General features: G+C 38.5%; 1 protein-coding gene across 1 annotated transcript in view; it reads left to right on the top strand.

Moving 5' to 3' along the window:
- Window positions 1–18,311, top strand: part of Sema2a (Semaphorin 2a) — a 162,448-nt gene extending 144,137 nt beyond the window's left edge. The window contains exons 12-14 of the mRNA XM_070092815.1: window positions 8,010–8,181; window positions 10,605–10,676; window positions 10,942–18,311. Of these exons, the coding sequence (XP_069948916.1) occupies window positions 8,010–8,181; window positions 10,605–10,676; window positions 10,942–11,022 (325 nt within the window). The 3' untranslated portion in view covers window positions 11,023–18,311. The remainder of the gene's footprint in view (window positions 1–8,009; window positions 8,182–10,604; window positions 10,677–10,941) is intronic.
- The last annotated feature ends 1,615 nt before the right edge of the window (window positions 18,312–19,926 follow it).

Raw genomic sequence — 19,926 nt, 5'->3', positions numbered from 1 at the left:
TTATGAGACATACAAGTAGGGAACAGGGTGAAGTTGGAGCCATCTGTGGGCCAGCATTTTCATGTGATCAACTGACTTTATCTCGTTGACATCATCATGCTGTACGAATGTGTTCCATACTCGAGTCATCCTGGGTATATATGATCTCAGATGGAGTGATGTTCTGGAGAAGGGTACAGCCAGAGTGAAGTTGCTGCTTTCTGCCCGTCTTGTGGCATAAAAGCTTGTTTCACGCTGTCCTCGAAGTGGATCCAAGTGTGGTACTTTGACAATATTGGCCTTGTACATAACAGTAAGGCCACCCACATCCCTCCTATGTTGAAGGCTCTGCTGAAATGACAGATCTATCCAGGATGGGTCCAGGCGAGAGATGAGACGTCTTGCTCTGTTCTCTACTCTGTCAAGCAGTCGCAGATGTGAGGGGGGGCAGGCAAACCAAGAAAGTGGAGCATACTCAAGGTGCGAGCGTACTTGTGCCTCGTACAGAATCTTGCAACCCCTGCTGTCAAGTAGATGCGAGATACGGCGAAGTGCTGTAAGCTTCCTGGCTGCCTTGTTTGCAAGATTTACAACATGGTTCTTCATGGTTAGTTTGGAGTCAAATTTCACCCCAAGGATATCAACTTCTTCTCCAGGTGCCAACACCCTCCCATTCATCCTTACTACTGCACCAGCATTACCATCATGGTGCCTAGAGACGATCATCATTTGCGTTTTCTCAAGTGCAAATGTTACTTGCCATCTATTTCCCCAAGCTGATATAGCTGTCAGCTGATGATTGATGTAGCTAAGAGCAGCTGGCATTTCTTCTCTTGGATAAGTGAATGTCAGTGTGCAGTCGTCTGCATATGCATGTGATTCTGGGATGAGATGAAGAAGGTCGTTGAAGTAGACATTCCATAACAATGGTCCCAGCACGCTTCCTTGTGGAACACTTGCCCCAATAGGATGTCTTGCTGATTCCGTTCCATTGAGTACTACACTTAGAAATCTACTGAGGAGACATAGCGTAGAGCCTGCAATTCCCAGTGCTTGAAGTTTTGCTAAGAGGCCCTGGTGCCACACCTGGTCGAAAGCACCAGCAATGTCCAGTGCTACCACACAGCTGACTTTGGATTCATCCAGTGACTGGTGCCACTTAGTGGAGAGGTTTAACAACAGATCAGCAGCAGAGTAACCTTTCCTGAAGCCATATTGACGATCACAAAGTAGTGAGTGGTAGTCAAAAAACTCTGTCATTTGTCTTGAGATTATTGTCTCAAGGATCTTACCAGTGATTGACAGGAGTGACACTGGTCTGTAGTTGCTGATTTCTGCTCTCTTCTTCTTTTTATGAACAGGGACTACATTTGCCTCTTTCCATAGAGAGGGCCATTTACACTGTACTAGGCAGTGCTGAAAGATGCGAGTTAGAGGTGCTGCTAGCTGGTCTGCACATCTTCTCAGCAATCTTGGGCTCAACTTGTCTGGACCCACAGCCCCCCATCCTGTCGATTTAGAGGTGGAATGAGTTCATCAGGCAGATAACCTTGTCTGTCCTTGACCAGGGACCACCAGGTTTTGGAGCCTACCCTACCTGATGCTACCTTTCTTTTAGTGTCCACCTCCCATTTAGCAATGGCCCACTTTTGAACATCACCCATATGTCTACAGGCTTGCCTGTGCAAGTTCCTGTTATAGGTGGTAGGATGTCGCCATGCTTTGTACTTAGCAGTAGCAGCCTCTCTACAACGAAAGCCAAACCAAGGCTGATCCATAGGCTTCGTCACATACTGCCGGTGAGGAATATGTTCTTGTTGTAGATTAAGGATGTGTCCAGTGAAGGCTTTCACTTGGTTGTCAACATCCCCTTGGAGAAGAGCATTCCAATCGGTGGTGGTGGTGGTGAGCTCTGAGCGAAGGGCTGGCCAATTACCTCTTTCCCATAGCCAGGTTGTGTGTGTGGACTCCTCACCTCGTTCTGTTGGGATCTTAAGTGTCGTAAAAACAGCCTTGTGGTCAGACGATCCAACATAGCCGAGGGGTTGACAAGTGACTATGCCTTCTGCCAGATCACTCACTACTGGGTCAAGGGAGGAGCCAGAGATGTGAGTAGGGAAATCAACAAAGTTCTTCCATACCCCTTTTTTACCTCATCATACCACCAGTCACTCCTTTTCTCTTTCCATACCCACTCTCCTATACCCAAAAAATACTGTTGTGTATTCTAACACTGCAGTCTTAAATCCAACCCATACCTCTTCAACTACCTTTCTTATTTCCTATGCTCTCTCTCTCTCTCTTTCTCTCTCCTCTCTCTCTCTCTCTCCTCTCCCTCTCTCTTTCTCTCTCTTTCTCTCTCCTCTCTCTCTCTCTCTCTCTCTCTCTCTCCTCTCTCTCTCTCTCTTTCTCTCTCCTCTCTCTCTCTCTCTTTCTCTCTCCTCTCTCTCTCCTCTCTCTCTCTCTCCTCTCTATCTCTCTCTCTCCTCTATCTCTCTCTCCTCTCTCTCTCTCTCCTCCTCTCTCTCCTCTCTCTCTCTCTCTCTCTCTCTCTCTCTCTCTCTCTCTCTCTCTCTCTCTCCTCTCTCTCTCTCCTCTCCTCTCTCTCTCTCTCTCTCTCTCCTCTCTCTCTCTCCTCTCTCTCCTCTCTCTCTCTCTCCTCTCTCTCTCTCTCTTTACACAGGGTTTGACAAGGTTAAGGATCCCTAGCTTTATTGACAAGCTATTTACAGGTTAAGAATTCCTAACTTTATTGGCAAGCTAAGAGCTATTACCTACATCAGCTCATTTGAAAGCATTTTTATTGTTATGAGACATACAAGTAGGGAACAGGATGAAGTTAGAGCCATCTGTGGGCCAGCATTTTCATTTGATCAGCTGACTTTATCTTGTTGACATCATTATGCTGTATGAATGTGTTCCATACTCGAGTCATCCTGGGTATATATGATCTCAGATGGAGTGAAGTTCTGGAGAAGGGTACAGCCAGAGTGAAGTTGCTGCTTTCTGCCCATCTTGTGGCATAAAAGCTTCTGTCTCTCTCTCTCTCTCTCAATACTTTCTTATTTTTTTCAACAAACTGGCAGTATTCCACCAAGGCAGGGTGATCTGAAAAGAAAAACGAGAGTTACTCTTTTTAAATTTAGTAATGTATAGAGAAGAAGGGGTTACTAGCCCCTTGCTTCTGGCATTTTAGTCGCCTCATATGACACGTGGCTTACGGAAGAAGAATTATTTTCAACCGCCCCATGGAGAATTGCTTATATCTTCTCCTTTAATTTATTAACTTCCACTTCTCTCGTACCCATGATGACATTTTCTTTGTCCCCCATCTTCCCATTACTCTCGCTGTAACTGCTACTAAATAATTATCTGATATCTGTCGCGCCTCTAAAAACATATACAGTAGGGCCCCACTTATATGTCAGGTTAGGTTCCAGGCTACCATCATAAAGTGGAACACTTCTTTTTCCCACTTATAAATGCTAGTTAACAAGTTTACACTAGCATATATTAAGTTAGCAATAGAACTAGGCATTAAAAACCAATAAAAAAGTAAAATACACATAGTACACTCACTACTTACCTTAAAATATTTATAGTCTTAATGTAGGGTGAGATGAGTAGTATTTATTGTAAGAAATCAGGTGTGGTTGGTATGGTAGCCAGCCAGGCCATCCCCACCCCACCCACAAGTAATATACTATGACATTTAAAGCATCCCAGAATGATAAAATGCATATACAGTTCACTCATTACTTAAAAGATTTGTAGTCTTAATGTATGGTGAGATGAGTAGTATTTATTGTAAAAAATGAGGTGTGGTTGGTATGGTAGCCAGCCAGGCCACTCCCACCCCACCCCACCAGCAGTGGGGTGGGGTGGTGAGATGCAGAGTTATGTAAACAGATGAAGGTATCTGGTTTTGGTTCATACATGTCTGTATTATACCATAATACAAACACTTTACATAGTGTACAAGTTGTCTCCATGATGGTACAGTAGAATTAATAAAGAGCAACACTACACAAATAACCCGCACATAGAAGAGAGGAGCTTACGACGACGTTTTGGTCCAAGTCGGACCGAAACATCGTCGTAAGCTCCTCTCTTCTATGTGCGGGTTATTGGTGTATCATTCTAGTCACAGTATTGTGCCTTTTTTGTTACTTAAAGAGCAACACTTCCATTCTCATGTAATGCCATTTTTTAGAAGAAATGACGCTCTGAGTGAAGGCATAGGAAAGGAATAATTTTCTACAGTTACACCAGTAATATTATTGTTGACACATTTTCTTTGGTGTTGAACTATATTTATGTTAATTTATTCTACTGTGGGGTGTATTTATCATGTTTATACATTACATAGCATATTTATTATATAATTTTGAAAAAATATCATAGATGGATTAATGAAAATGTATATATTAACATAATATACAACATTTAATGTGCCTCTGAGTGAGTATTGCTATTATTATTATTAATATGGCATTCTCGAGACATAAGATACTCTTAGTGATTTTAATGTGTACCTGGACACCAGCACAGTATGTAAGTTTACTTAGATACAGGTAGCATATGAGAACTTTTTACAAAGTAGAAGTGATACAAGGAGGGAAGAGTATATGGAGAAAAAGAGAGAGGTTAAGAGAGTGGTGAAGCAATGTAAAAAGAGAGCAAATGAGAGAGTGGGCGAGATGATATCAACAAATTTTGTTGAAAATAAGAAAAAGTTTTGGAGTGAGATTAACAAGTTAAGGAAGCCTAGAGAACAAATGGATTTGTCAGTTAAAAATAGGAGAGGAGAGTTATTAAATGGAGAGTTAGAGGTATTGGGAAGATGGAAGGAATATTTTGAGGAATTGTTAAATGTTGATGAAGATAGGGAAGCTGTGATTTCGTGTATAGGGCAAGGAGGAATAACATCTTGTAGAAGTGAGGAAGAGCCGGTTATGAGTGTGGGGGAAGTTCGTGAGGCAGTAGGTAAAATGAAAGGGGGTAAGGCAGCCGGGATTGATGGGATAAAGATAGAAATGTTAAAAGCAGGTCGGGATATAGTTTTGGAGTGGTTGGTGCAATTATTTAATAAATGTATGGAAGAGGGTAAGGTACCTAGGGATTGGCAGAGAGCATGCATAATTCCTTTGTATAAAGGCAAAGGGGACAAAAGAGAGTGCAAAAATTATAGGGGGATAAGTCTGTTGAGTATACCTGGTAAAGTGTATGGTAGAGTTATTATTGAAAGAATTAAGAGTAAGATGGAGAAAAGGTTAGCAGATGAACAAGGAGGCTTTAGGAAAGGTAGGGGGTGTGTGGACCAGGTGTTTACAGTGAAACATATAAGTGAACAGTATTTAGATAAGGCTAAAGAGGTTTTTGTGGCATTTATGGATTTGGAAAAGGCGTATGACAGAGTGGATAGGGGGGCAATGTGGCAGATGTTGCAGGTGTATGGTGTAGGAGGTAGGTTACTGAAAGCAGTGAAGAGTTTTTACGAGGATAGTGAGGCTCAAGTTAGAGTATGTAGGAAAGAGGGAGATTATTTCCCAGTAAAAGTAGGCCTTAGACAAGGATGTGTGATGTCACCGTGGTTGTTTAATATATTTATAGATGGGGTTGTAAGAGAAGTAAATGCGAGGGTCTTGGCAAGAGGCGTGGAGTTAAAAGATAAAGAATCACACATAAAGTGGGAGTTGTCACAGTTGCTCTTTGCTGATGACACTGTGCTCTTGGGAGATTCTGAAGAGAAGTTGCAGAGGTTGTTGGATGAATTTGGTAGGGTATGCAAAAGAGGAAAATTAAAAGTGAATACAGGAAAGAATAAGGTTATGAGGATAAAAAGATTAGGTGATGAAAGATTGGATATCAGATTGGAGGGAGAGAGTATGGAGGAGGTGAATGTATTCAGATATTTGGGAGTGGCCGTGTCAGCGGATGGGTCTGTGAAAGATGAGGTGAATCATAGAATTGATGAGGGGAAAAGGGTGAGCAGTGCACTTAGGAGTCTGTGGAGGCAAAGAACTTTGTCCTTGGAGGCAAAGAGGGGAATGTATGAGAGTATAGTTTTACCAACACTCTTATATGGGTGTGAAGCATGGGTGATGAATGTTGCAGCGAGGAGAAGGCTGGAGGCAGTGGAGATGTCATGTCTGAGGGCAATGTGTGGTGTGAATATAATGCAGAGAATTCCTAGTTTGGAAGTTAGGAGGAGGTGCGGGATTACCAAAACTGTTGTCCAGAGGGCTGAGGAAGGGTTGTTGAGGTGGTTCGGACATGTAGAGAGAATGGGGCGAAACAGAATGACTTCAAGAGTGTATCAGTCTGTAGTGGAAGGAAGGCGGGTAGGGGTCGGTCTAGGAAAGGTTGGAGGGAGGGGGTAAAGGAGGTTTTGTGTGCGAGGGGCTTGGACTTCCAGCAGGCATGCATGAGCGTGTTTGATAGGAGTGAATGGAGACAAATGGTTTTTAATACTTGACGTGCTGTTGGAGTGTGAGCAAAGTAACATTTATGAAGGGATTCAGGGAAACCGGCAGGCCTGACTTGAGTCCTGGAGATGGGAAGTACAGTGCCTGCACTCTGAAGGAGGGGTGTTAATGTTGCAGTTTAAAAACTGTAGTGTAAAGCACCCTTCTGGCAAGACAGTGATGGAGTGAATGATGGTGAAAGTTTTTCTTTTTCGGGCCACCCTGCCTTGGTGGGAATCGGCCAGTGTGTTAATAAAAATAAATAATATAAAATATGAAATAACTTTAAAACACTTGAAATTTTGGAAAGTTTCCAGACATAATGGAGAGACGCAGAACTCGTGGAGAATGTAAACAAACCAGGTGGGGCACGGTAACTGTATTAGAAAGTCAGGTGGGGGAGGCATATAGCAAGTTTTGGTCATAATTTGAAATGTCTGTATTAGTGCAACACCGTAAAGCTAAATGCTGTAAAGCAGGGCCCTACTGTACATCCTGAAGTCCACCCATTAACCTTTTTGTCTACTAATACTGTTGCCATTACACCCTGTCCTGCAGGCCATGAAGGGTAGCCTAAGGCTCAAGGAACAATGAAAAGAGGCAAGTCTTGGCCATGGCTGTTCTCTTCCATACCAGATAAACATTGGAGTCACTGGGCTTAGTCTGATATTTCAGAAGACAGCCAGACACATAGTGGACAAAATTTGGAATCACGTACTTTCATCTATTTTGTCCAATAATTAAAGCGTTTGTCTGGCCATTTTTTTTATGCAAAATTGCCAAAATTCATTAATGAGAGGTTTCGCTGTAAGTTCAGTTTTGGTGGCACTGTTCAGGGCTGGGGAAATATCAGAGCTGGACCAGATACAAAAATCATTTGCGGTCTGTAGGGAGCCAATAAAGCGTTTGAATTAAGAGTCCTAAATATGTACTGTACTCCCTGGAGTGGAGAAGAGATACCTGATAATGGGTACGTGGAAAGTACTTTGAGGGCTTGGTCCCCAATCTGCACACTGCAGATTGGGCAGCGGTGCTTTGGGTATAACAAGAGAACATTGTATCAACATCCTTGGTCCTAGATTATTCAACATTTTACCAGATGGTATCAGAAAATGCTACTGGGACAAATGTAGAAGTCTTCAAGAGAAAACTGGACAAGTATCTCCACCCAGTGCCAGATCAGCTAGGCTGTAATGGATGTTGACTAGTGGTCCAGGAACATAAACAGTGTGGTTGACCAGGCAAGCACCAGAAAAACCTGGCCCAGGGCTGGGCTTTGAGAGTAGAAAAACATTTGAAATTCGTGAATGGTATATCAACGGTAGAAAGGTATGTGCCTCACCCAGGCTGGTGAGGGCTACTATGACAGTTGTTGTTATTGTGTCATTAGTTTTATGCTAATTTGTTCCCTGTTTTATCATTTATTGTTAAATGCTTGAACATTGAACTGTTAAGCTGGTTGACCTGAGTTACATCTTAATAAGGGAAGTTTGTTATGAACTTTCTTGTTGATTTAATTCTGTCCCACATTAATTTGCCTCAAAATCATTATTTTTTCCCCAGGCCCGACAAGTATATAGAGACTTCTGAACATGGTTTAGTTGTGATGAATGTCAACGAGGCAGATGCAGGTCGGTATGACTGCAAGATGGGTGGAGATATTGTTTGTTCATATAATATCACAGTAGATGCTCATCGCTGCTCAGCTCCAGCTCGCACGAATGATTTCCAGAAGGTTTGTACTTTTTTTTTTTATGAAATCTTAATCTTTCTTTCAACACACCGGCCGTATCCCACCGAGGCAGGGTGGCCCAAAAGAAAAAACCAAAGTTTCTCCTTTCAAATTTAGTAATATATACAGGAGAAGGGGTTACTAGCCCCTTGCTCCCGGCATTTTAGTCGCCTCTTACAACACGCATGGCTTACGGAGGAAGAATTCTGTTCCACTTCCCCATGGAGATAAGAGGAAATAAACAAGAACAAGAACTAGAAAGAAAATCGAAGAAAACCCAGAGGGGTATGTATATATACGCTTGTACATGTATGTGTAGTGTGACCTGAGTGTAAGTAGAAGTAGCAAGACGTACCTGAAATTTTGCATGTTCATGAGACAGAAAAAAGGACACCAGCAATCCTACCATCATGTAAAACAATTACAGGCTTTCGTGTTACACTCACTTGGCAGGACGGTAGTACCTCCCTGGGCGGTTGCTGTCTACCAACCTACTACCTAGGTGAAATCTTAATGTTGGAGGGAAATGTACAACATATAGATTATTGAATCACAATTGAAGATGAATAGTGCATTTTGCTGCTCATTAATACAGTATTCAAAGTAATATTCTGTCATTACTGGTATGAGTATTGCAGGAGTTATGATATCTGGAGATTGTAAACAAAGAAATAAGCATTCTTTACTGGAATTTTTTATTATAAAAGTAATAAAATTTATATATTTACTGAAGATACAAGCAGCCTCCCTGAAATTCGGTTCCAAGAAATCCTATCATTAGGCTAGGCAAATTAATGATGACCATTATACCATTAAATCGATATAACAAAGATGTTGGTACTGACAAAAATATTTGGCCTTATATATGATACATAGTTAAATACTGTAGTATCTGTAATACAGCCTCTCCTCACTTAGTGACATACTCATTTACCAACGACTCAGACTTATGACTGACCTTCTGACCAGTATGCATACCTAAATACGTAATGTATATTTGAGCTGATTTCCTCTTATTCTTTTTATTACAATATACAGCACTCTACTGTATAAACATTTAAAAATATACTAGAAATGTTATAAATGGTGCAAAGGTGACATTAAAATAATATCAGAGATGGTTGATATAAACCCACTACCATTACAGTATGCTCCTTGCTTAATGACAAATCCGTTTACTGATAAATAACAAAAAGGCACAATACCGTGACTGGAACGATACACAAATAACCCGCACATAAAAGACAGAAGCTTACGACGACGTTTCGGTCCGACTTGGACCATTGACTTTGTCAATGGTCCAAGTCGGACCGAAACGTCGTCGTAAGCTTCTGTCTTTTATGTGCGGGTTATTTGTGTACCGTTTACTGATGTGGTTTTAGGAACGAAACTCTGTCATTAAGTGAGGAGAGGCTGTACTAATTTAACACATGTCATGGTTTTGTGGGTAAATGTGATGGAAATTTGGTGAGCTGTTAGATGATGGTGTTCTTCATTTGAAAGGAGTGGTGAAGGTGAAGCACTGCAGGTGATGGTATTCTGTTGCAAGGAGTGGTTGGTGGTGAGGTGTCTCAGGTGATGGTGTTCTTCCATCTTTTCAGACTTACAATACAAAAGAAACAGTATTTCATTTACATACTTTTCCAGTAAAACAATGATATCTTCATCTGGTGAAGAAAAAATGATCGTGAATTGCCACAAATATTGCTTATTTACAATTATTATTATTAAGAAAAAACTCCTCACTTGTGTAAATACTTCATGTACTGAACTCTAGTGATATGTGTCATCATTGTCATTACTTCTTTCTTGTAAATGTTATAAAAAAATTGAGTAGTCATTTGTACATAATCCTTTTAAAATATGGCTAAAAACTGAAAAGAAAAGCATCAGAGGTATGTTTAGCTGCCCAGGTGATTTGTTCTATTCTGAGGGGAAATGGCAGTGGAATGCCGACTGACCTGGGAGTAGCCTGAGCATTTGACAAGGAAGGTTCTTGAATTATTGTCCCTGGTATAATGGGTCATACGGAAGAGGATATGACCTGGGGGGGGGGGGGTCTCTGAATATTAGTATCACTGTGCACGATTTTAAAATTTTCGTTAAAAGTTTACTCTTTTACTAAACAAAGCAAATTTTAAAACTTAAACTAGACAGAAAATAAAAATTTGTAGATAAAATCTCTAAATATTACCACAGAAAAAATATAAATTTAACTGTATACTTTCTTTTATCTGTAGTAGTTATTGTTGCTGTTTTATGTGTACTTTAAGTGGAGCCAATAGGTGGAAAATTGTTTTGTTGAAATTCATACACACTGATAAAATATTTTGTCTTCTGTTCTTTGCTAGAAGAAATAATGTACTGTATTATATTCAGTCATTGAAACATTTAAATCATGTGTACTAATATATGCAATATTACAGGTATATAGCGACTGGTGTCATGAGTTTGAAAAGTACAAACTGGCTATGAAGACCTGGGAGAGGAAACAAGCGGTATGTATATTTGTACAGTAGTAGCTCTATATACACACACTGATGTGCTATCTCTGTCTTGTCTATTTTTTTCAAAATTTCAGCATTTTGTTTTAGTATACTATACTAGGGATTTCATGAACTTACTGCATGTATTTTATACTGATTTTCTGTGGCTTTTTAAGATTATGACTGATGAATACATTGGAATTTTATGGTCATTAACTTCTTATGACATAAGTAATAAAGAATTCTAACGAAATATTAATAAGAAAATTATTTGCAGCAATGTGCAAATAGGAACAACATTAGCCAGCAAAACAGCCATCCCAACGATATATATGCCAGGAGTAGCCCATTTGTCTGATCACGTCCAATTATTGAAGACTCGTCTCATAAAGCTATAGAGGTAGATGTGAGAGGAACTTTCCTTCCTTATAATGGTCAAGCATTTGCCTGTTGTAATTGGTTCAGCACATGTAATCTGTAAACCATTGAAAATGTGTAACTTTCTTACAGTAAACTGCCAACTATTTATTTTGATATTCGCAGTAATTTTAGTTTTAAAATTGTGTAAATGAATGTTTTACAAAAAAGTAATTTAGATTTTTTATATTAGAAAGTAAGTTTTTATATCGAAAGTGAACATGTTATGTTGTAAGAATTATACTCAGTGATGGTGCAACCAGAAGAAAGGTGCTAATATCAGTTGGTGCCAGAAGAAAGCAGGTTATAACCAATACAGAATCTTGACAGGCAACTTGACCCAAATACTCCAATAACAATCAGGGTACCGTTAGCTATTGACATGTGTTAAGTTTCTTTTGTGCCACTTGTGGTAAAACATTATGACTGTTTGAGGGAGTTCCCTAGGTCTAGTTCTCGCTCCTGGACAATCGCCTTTGGGCATTATTGCTTCTGCATCTAAGAGCTTGAGTGAGCATTGGATCTTAGAACTTCTGAATTTTAGTTAAAAGTGTGAAAGAATGGACCCATGAGGTATGGACTTCCAAACATATCCTTACAGGAGGCCACTGTCCCCTATTCATCAAGTGTGACAAGGACACACGGCTTAGTGATATATACATGGATCCCCCCCAAGCTGCTGGAATGGTGTATTTTTATGGCAAAAAATGGTTCCTGGTTGGCTTTCAGAGTGATGCTGCTTGTGAAAGGATAAGTAAATTATTTATTTTCATTGTGTGTGGGAAGCAAAGACAACAGTGCAGTGGAGCTCCCAGTATTCACTCAACCAGCCTGTGGAAACATCTTAAATTGTAATATTGTTGAAATCATACATAAAAATAATTTCAGTAAGAAAAATCTACCCTTCCTCAGGTTGAAAAATCCCAATTTTTTATATTATTACAGGCAATTGACTGAACCTTAATCCTGATATTTTGTAAGCATTTTCTAAACTACCTCTGCCTTTTCATGATTATCATTAAGAAATTGAATGAAGGACTAAGACTAAAACTAATATCAGGAAATCTCCATCCATATACTGAGACTATTTTGTGGTTCCTTGAAGAAGAATTAGGATCACTTGAATGGAAGCATCATTGCTGAAGGATGTGTTTTTATCAAAAATCTTTTCCATAAATTTCATATATATATATATATATATATACATTATATATATATACATTATATATATATATATACATTATATATATACATTATATATATATACATATATATATATATATATATATAATATATATATATATATATATATATATATAATGTGTGTGTATGTATGTAGAACAAGCCACATGGGGATAGAAATCTTTGGCTCGAGATCTTTTGCATTTTTTGTGCGTCGTCAGGAGTTGTGCAGTGTTGCAAGACTAGCAACAGAAGGTAGGAGTAAAATTTTCTCCCAGGCAAGGCAGAAGCGTAAAGCATCAGGCCATGTTATATGGCCCAACACTTTATGCTTCTGCCTTGCTTCAGAGAAAATTTTTCCTCCTTCTATCTGGTGCTAGTCTTGCAACATTGCACAACTCCTGACAACACACAAAGGGTGTGAAAGATCGTGAGCTGAAGATTTTCATCCCCATGTGGCTTGTTCTGCATCGTTAAGATTGCCTGTTTGCGATCCTATTGATATATATATATATATGTGATTATCATCTAAGAAAATAAAAAAAAGATGTTAAAAGATTAACAGATGTTTTGAAAAATTTAAAGGTGATGTGTGGACAAGACTTCTTTTATACAGCTAATTTTTAGACTTGTCTTGTAATATACACATACTTTGGAACATTCTCTTAAGGTGACCTTTTAAATAGAAAAATCATAGCCCTTCATAAGCCCAAGTATTCTATTTGCATATATGAGTCTATCCCATAAATATTACAGATATTACTCCAGCCATCTCTTAAACAAGTATGTTATTAATAGATGCATACATAAACTGCACATGTATCTTAGTTTTAAGCTGCTCCCCTTTTGAGAAAGTTCCATTTCACATGCCGATCCACGCTAAAATTTTCGTTTTCTGTCCTGTGATACGCGCCAATTTTGTAAGACTCGTACATAATAATATTGCTCCATATAAGCAGGTTAGTAACACTTCGGTGTAAGTAATGAAATGTAAATATGTGTGTATCTGCTGTTTATTTCCTTAGGAAGTATCAGTTTATGGCCTGCTACACTTGGGTCTTCAACATGCTAGAAGGGCTTAGCTAAAAATGACAGGGTTTATTTATCCAATCCCAGAAAAAAAATTGCTTGTCCAATTACAACTTCAAAGGTAATAAATACAAAAAAATATCGAATAAGTACAAATCTTTATTGTAAACAGTAAATAAATTACAATACTTAAAATTTGAAATGCGAACAACTTTTCAGTTTCATATGCCATTATCAAGTTGACTGAGTAGAAACAAGATGAAAGCCAGAAAATCAAGGTAGTTGGAAATGCTGAAATAAAAGGTCAGGTTAAGTCTCATTTTTCTAAAAAACAAACCAAAAAAAAAAAGCATTTCACAATGTATACACTGGTAGAGTCTAGCAACTCTCCAGCACCCCCACCCCCCAGAAAAAAAGAAACTTAAGAATCATGTTAAGGCAAATTCAACAGGATGATTATTATGAAAAAGCTGAAAGAGGACAAGCTTCTGGGATGGCTATAGTCTAAACATGGTAAAATAAGAATTGTTAGCAAGGTAAATACTTCATAATATTTATTTTATGCTCTTAAGAGTGTTGGAAAACAGCAGCCAGTCTCAGTAATATAGTGGAGAGGGCAAGTAGAGAGGAAAACATAGTAATATATATACATATATATTTTTTCAACAAACCGGCCGTATCTCGCCAAGGCAGGGTGGCCCAAAAAGAAAAAGAAAAGTTTTTCTTATTAAATTTAGTAATTTGTACAGGAGAAGGGGTTACTAGCCCCTTGCTCCTGGCATTTTAGCCGCCTCTTACAATAAGCATGGCTTATGGAGGAAGAATTCTGTTCCACTTCCCCATGGAGATGAGAGGAAATAAACTAGAAAGAAAATAGAAGAAAACCCAGAGGGGTACGTATGTATATATATGCTTGTACATGTATGTGTAGTGTGACCTAAATGTAAGTAGAAGTAGCAAGACGTTCATGAGACAGAAAAAAGGACACCAGCAATCCTACCATCATGTAAAACAATTACAGGCTTTCGTTTTACACTCACTTGGCAGGATGGTAGTACCTCACTGGGTGGTTGCTGTCTACCAACCTACTATCTACAGTAATATATACACATATTCTTTCTTTCAACACACCGGCCGTATCCCACCGAGGTGGGGTGGCCCAAAAGGAAAAACGAAAGCTTCTCCTTTTACATTTAGTAATATATACAGGAGAAGGGGTTACTAGCCCTTTGCTCCCGGCATTTTAGTTGCCTCTTACAACACACACGGCTTACGGAGGAAGAATTCTATTCCACTTCCCCATGGAGAATATATATATATATATATATATATATATATATATATATATATATATATATATATATATATATATAACCTAGGTAGTAGGTTGGTAGACAGCAACTGCCCAGGGAGGTACTACCGTCCTGCCAAGTGAGTGTAAAACTGAAGCCTGTAATTATTTTACATGATGGTAGGATTGCTGGTGTCTTTTTTTTTTTTTTGTCTCATACACATGCAAGATTTCAGGTACGTCTTGCTACTTCTACTTACACTTAGGTCACACTACACATACATGCACAAGCATATACTATATACACACCCCGCTGGGTTTTCTTCTATTTCCTTTCTAATTCTTGTTCTTGTTTATTTCCTCTTACCTCCATGGGGAAGTGGAACAGAATTCTTCCTCCGTAAGCCATGCGTGTTGTAAGAGGCGACTAAAATGCCGGGAGCAAGGGTCTAGTAACCCCTTTCCTTGTATATATTACTAAATGTAAAAGGAGAAACTTTCGTTTTTCCTTTTGGGCCACCCCGCCTCAGTGGGATACGGCCGGTGTGTTGAAAGAAAGATATATATATATATATATCTTTATTTATTTATTTAACAAATCAGCTGTATCCCACCAAAGCAGGGTGACAAAAAGAAAACCAAAAGTGTTCCTTTTTATATTTAGTAATTTATACAGGAGAAGGGGCTACTAACCTCTTGCTCAATACTGTATATACCTGAATTATTAGTGATAGGAGGAAAAGAGGTACTCTGTGTTCAAGATTGCTTCAAAGTGTATTAGTTTAATATGAGGAGGGTAAAAGTTATCAGGATTCTGTATTCAGGATTCTGTATTCAGGGCACTTTGGAAATAATGACTCTCAAATGCCAGCCTTGAGATATGATTATTAAAAATGATCAGTCAGCTATTTTCCACCCAATGCATTTAGAATTTGTGTATGTTCATTGTATGCACATGTGGAGAGTTCGTGTTTGGAAGAAATTGGTAAAGAACTGTAGATTTAATAATTATTGTTATATTGGGCAGCAGCTAGTCTCATCAATTCCTGTCAGTGGTTGACCAGCAGGGAACACTGGGGAGACTGTTGTGATGTCAGGGAAACTGGGTAAGGTACCATGGAACCTTGAGGAATGCTGCAAGGTCCATCTGGTGGTCATAGGGGAAGGGAACAAGTGAGTGACCCCTTTCTTCTGTCCTTATTCTTGCTCAGCTTATGGTACTCATACTACAACCCTTCCTCCTCATGCAGTCACCCTCACCGCCATGTACTAAATGCCCAGGCACCAAATACCTTCACCATAAGCAAGAGGGTGTTGTGTTAGGTGCGATGGGAAAGAAAGTGCTCTACTAAATGTGGTTGCAGAGGTCAAGTCTTGGCTTCCTGGTCCCACCTCTTGGCTGGCTGCTACTATATTCACTCTCCTGCCTTTGAAAACCCTATCATATAACTCTTTCCTCTACCACACCCCTGTCCAGGTTCCACTTCCTGACTAAAGCTGAATAATTCCCAACTTCCCTGTGACTTGTCTGTGTTTTGAACTGCCAAGAGGAAGGGAATGTGATTATGTAATAGGAAGGTATGGGTAGTAGGAGAGAGGCAGTGGAAGAGAGTAAAGAGAGGACTCATCTGAGTACTACACATTTTTTTAATTTCTTTGTTAAAATACTTTAAATTAAATTCACAGTATTGTAGCTTCGGAATGTATCTCCAGTTATAATATGGGTGCAAATGAGTAACTTGGTTCCAAGCTCTGAACACTGAAGTAATCTTCGGAAATGCATTAAGGGGTGCAAATGGGGACCTACTATATTAGAAACTTTGACAACACAAAGTATTAAATTTCTTCAAGGAAGTGGGTTTAAGAAGCAAGGGGGTAGAACAAATACATGAGTATAAATATAACTAAAATGATAATCAAATACACAGGAGAGAAATTAAAAAAAGGGGGCTCAAATATGGAAGATATTCTTCAGATTTTTAACCCTGAAGAAGTTTAGTAGTATGGCTAATCACTGCTCGGGGTCCTTCAGACCTCTTCCCTAGGATGAGACCCACAACATCTCATTTGCTCTTAGATATTTCTTTACCCAGGATTTGAATCCAGGTCCTTTAGGTTGTCATGTGAGCACTTATCACTGAGACTATAGAAAATAAAAACAAGAGCACTTCTTTTAGCAGGTGCATAAACTTGTAGTAAACTGAAGACAGTAAGTGAACATCAGGAAAGGAAATAAGTAGAGTCCCAGTGAGCTGTAAATTTGTTAAGAGGGAGCAAGAGCAATATGAACGTATTAGAATAGGCTAGTCATGGGGCTTCTGTGCAATCTACAATGAAACCAAGGTATATACAAACTGCCATCACTGTACTGTATCAGGAAATCACTTAATTATTCTCTTGCAATCTCTAATATGTTAGTGAAACTGGCCACTCAGTTTTTAATAGACCTAAAAAATACGAGAGAAATGTTTACCTTACATGAACAATTCTCTTCTGTGTTAGGGATTATAATAACCTAATAAGGAGGTTTTGTGTGCGAGGGGCTTGGACTTCCAGCAAGCATGCGCGAATGGAGACAAATGGTTTTTAATACTTGACGTGCTGTTGGAGTGTGAGCAAAATAACATTTATGAAGGGATTCAGGGAAACCGGCTGGCCGGAGATGGGAAGTACAGTGTTTGAAGGGGGGAGTGTTAATGTTGTAGTGTAAGCACGACTCTGGCAAGACAGTGATGGAGTGAATGATGAATTTTTTTTTTTTTGGGGGGGGGGGGGGGCACCCTACCTTGGTGGGAATTGGCCGTTGTGTTTAATAAAAAAAAGCTGGTTTTCTTCTAAAATGATCTTTTCCTTTTCAAGACTTTACACATGCTGTCTTATTGATTAAGATAGATACAATTCACCACATCTCATACATGAATCTTAGACCTGATGTTATATAATTTAGATGCTTGTCTCTCCATATGTTGCGAGATAGTCTGATTTTCAGAATTAGGAACCTTGGGTGTCTCATATCCCAATGACTTGGATTTCTGGTGTTCATTTTGTTCTTACTCGCTGACAACTGTATAGTAGTTTAAACTAAAAATGATATCCAGTTTTTACTCTATAATTTTTCTCTAGTTACATTATTAACTAGATTGAAAATTTACCATAAAATAGAGATTTGTACTTACGTAGGGTTTATATTCTCAACTTTGTTGACAACCATGTATACTGTGTTGTACTCTGCACAGAAACCTGGAAATCAAAAAATCTACTGATTTCAAGTACAATCTAAGATGTGCAAAGAAAATAGCCTTTAGCAAAGCCATCTAGCATGGTTAAGACAACCAGTACTTCAATATGCTTGTTTAGGGTTGTGAACGATGGGCAGCAGACTGAACGTGTAATTGATATGCCACTCAAATGTGTGAATGGTTATATTTCTTAAAGCTGTTTGTTTTGCTGCCATTGCAGTATGTACAGTACGTTGTTTTAAACATTCATTTTATGTCTTGAATTAAATTAAATTTTAATTTTGTTTGGAAAAGCTTCTAATATTTCTTGCATTTGTTAGCTTCATTTAATGTTAAGTAAGCTTATCACATGATTTACTTTACTTATTTAGCAGTTCTATATTGTTTTCAGAAAAAAACTGAAAATTGAGGTTTAGATTTGCCTTTAGGCTATGATCTAGGAGTTTGTAATGTGAAAATATTCCTGTAAAATAAAATTTCTTTTGTAGACATTCATTTTTATTACCTAACTGGTGTCCTTATATTCTGTAAGAAAAAATAATGGAATTTCTTTACCCTATAAAAAAAACTTTAGTGATTTATTCACTATACGTTTTCAAAAATAAGTCTATGGGAATATTACTCCACTCTTGGGAAATGCAATAGTTTGCCATCAAATTGCAAATTTTCCATTTTTTTATGAAAAGAAAATAAGTGTATGGGAATTTCACTCCAATCTTCAAAAATATATTTGCCATCAAATCTCATATTTTTTTTTTTAATTTTTGGTGAATAGTAATTTTTCCATAAGTGGGTAACAAAAGATTTCACTTATTGCAATGAGTGCTATTAAATACTGGCTACATCAGCAGTGCACTGCTACATATGTATATAAACAAAATGGACGGTAAAATGTATCAGAATGAGCAAGATTACATTCATGGGGGAGCACTAATCTACAACACCTGGTGAATGGGAGGCAACCAGGTTTAATCAAAGGTTCAATTCCTTGAATCAGGAGACAGTCATATCTTTTAGGAAAAATCTATTTTAAGAGCAGTTTTACCTCTTAACAATGCAGATGAAAATCTTTTGCACTCGTGTGTCATCAATAGCTATGCAATGTTGCAAGACTAGCAACAGATATAAAAGGGAAATTCTATACCAGCAAGATGCTTCTTCCTTGATTCAGAGAGAATTTTCCTTAACTCTTGCTAGTCTTGCAATATTATAGCTCCTGATGGTGCACGAGAACGCGAGAGATCAGCGGAAATCTGAATCAATATATATTATGTCCAGATTGATTTCTGATCTATTGTGAAACACAGCATATGTACACCTACCATCCGACTTATGACCGAGCTTGGTTCCGACTAACTGGTCTTAAGTCAAATGGAAACAAGTTGAACATTACTACTGAATATCAGCATCACATTATGTAATGATTTTGTTTTATTTTTGTATTTCGTTTTTTACTTTACTTTTTATGCTGTTAGTACTGTTTTTTATACTGTAAGGTTTAGGAGAAACACCATGTGCAACACAAACAGTTGCATACTGAACACGGTCATAAGTCGGATGGTAGGTGTATATATATACATGTATAAGTGGGGCCCTCCTGCATAGTATACACGAGGGCTCTGATTGTATGGCAGGACCACTGTACAATAGGGCCCCGCTTTACGGCGTTTCGCCTTACGGTGTTCTGCTAATACAGCAATGTCAAATTATGACCAAAATTTGCTACAAGGCAAGCGGTCTTTCAAATACAGCACGTCCCACCTGGTTTGTTTACATTCTCCGTGACCACATCTACGTATTATGTCTGGAAACTTTCCAAAATTTCAAGAGTTTTATAGTTAATGTGTATTTTATATGTACTCTAATAATTATACTTATGTGTACCTGTACCTAAATATACTTACACACTGTGCTGGTGTGCAGGTACACATTAAAATCGCTAAGAGTCTCTCTACTCATGACGCCAATAGTACGTAATAATCACTCCTGGGCACATTAAATGTCTTATTTTACATTAATATAGACATTTTCATTAATCCATCTATGATATTTTCCTCAAAATTATAGAACACATTACATAGCATATAAACATGATACATACACT

The sequence above is a fragment of the Cherax quadricarinatus genome, chromosome 41, assembly GCF_038502225.1.
Source record: "Cherax quadricarinatus isolate ZL_2023a chromosome 41, ASM3850222v1, whole genome shotgun sequence".
In the NCBI taxonomy this organism is placed as follows: domain Eukaryota; kingdom Metazoa; phylum Arthropoda; class Malacostraca; order Decapoda; family Parastacidae; genus Cherax; species Cherax quadricarinatus.
The sequence above is the reverse complement of the archived record's forward strand: the minus strand, read 5'-3'. Positions and strand labels throughout refer to the sequence as shown.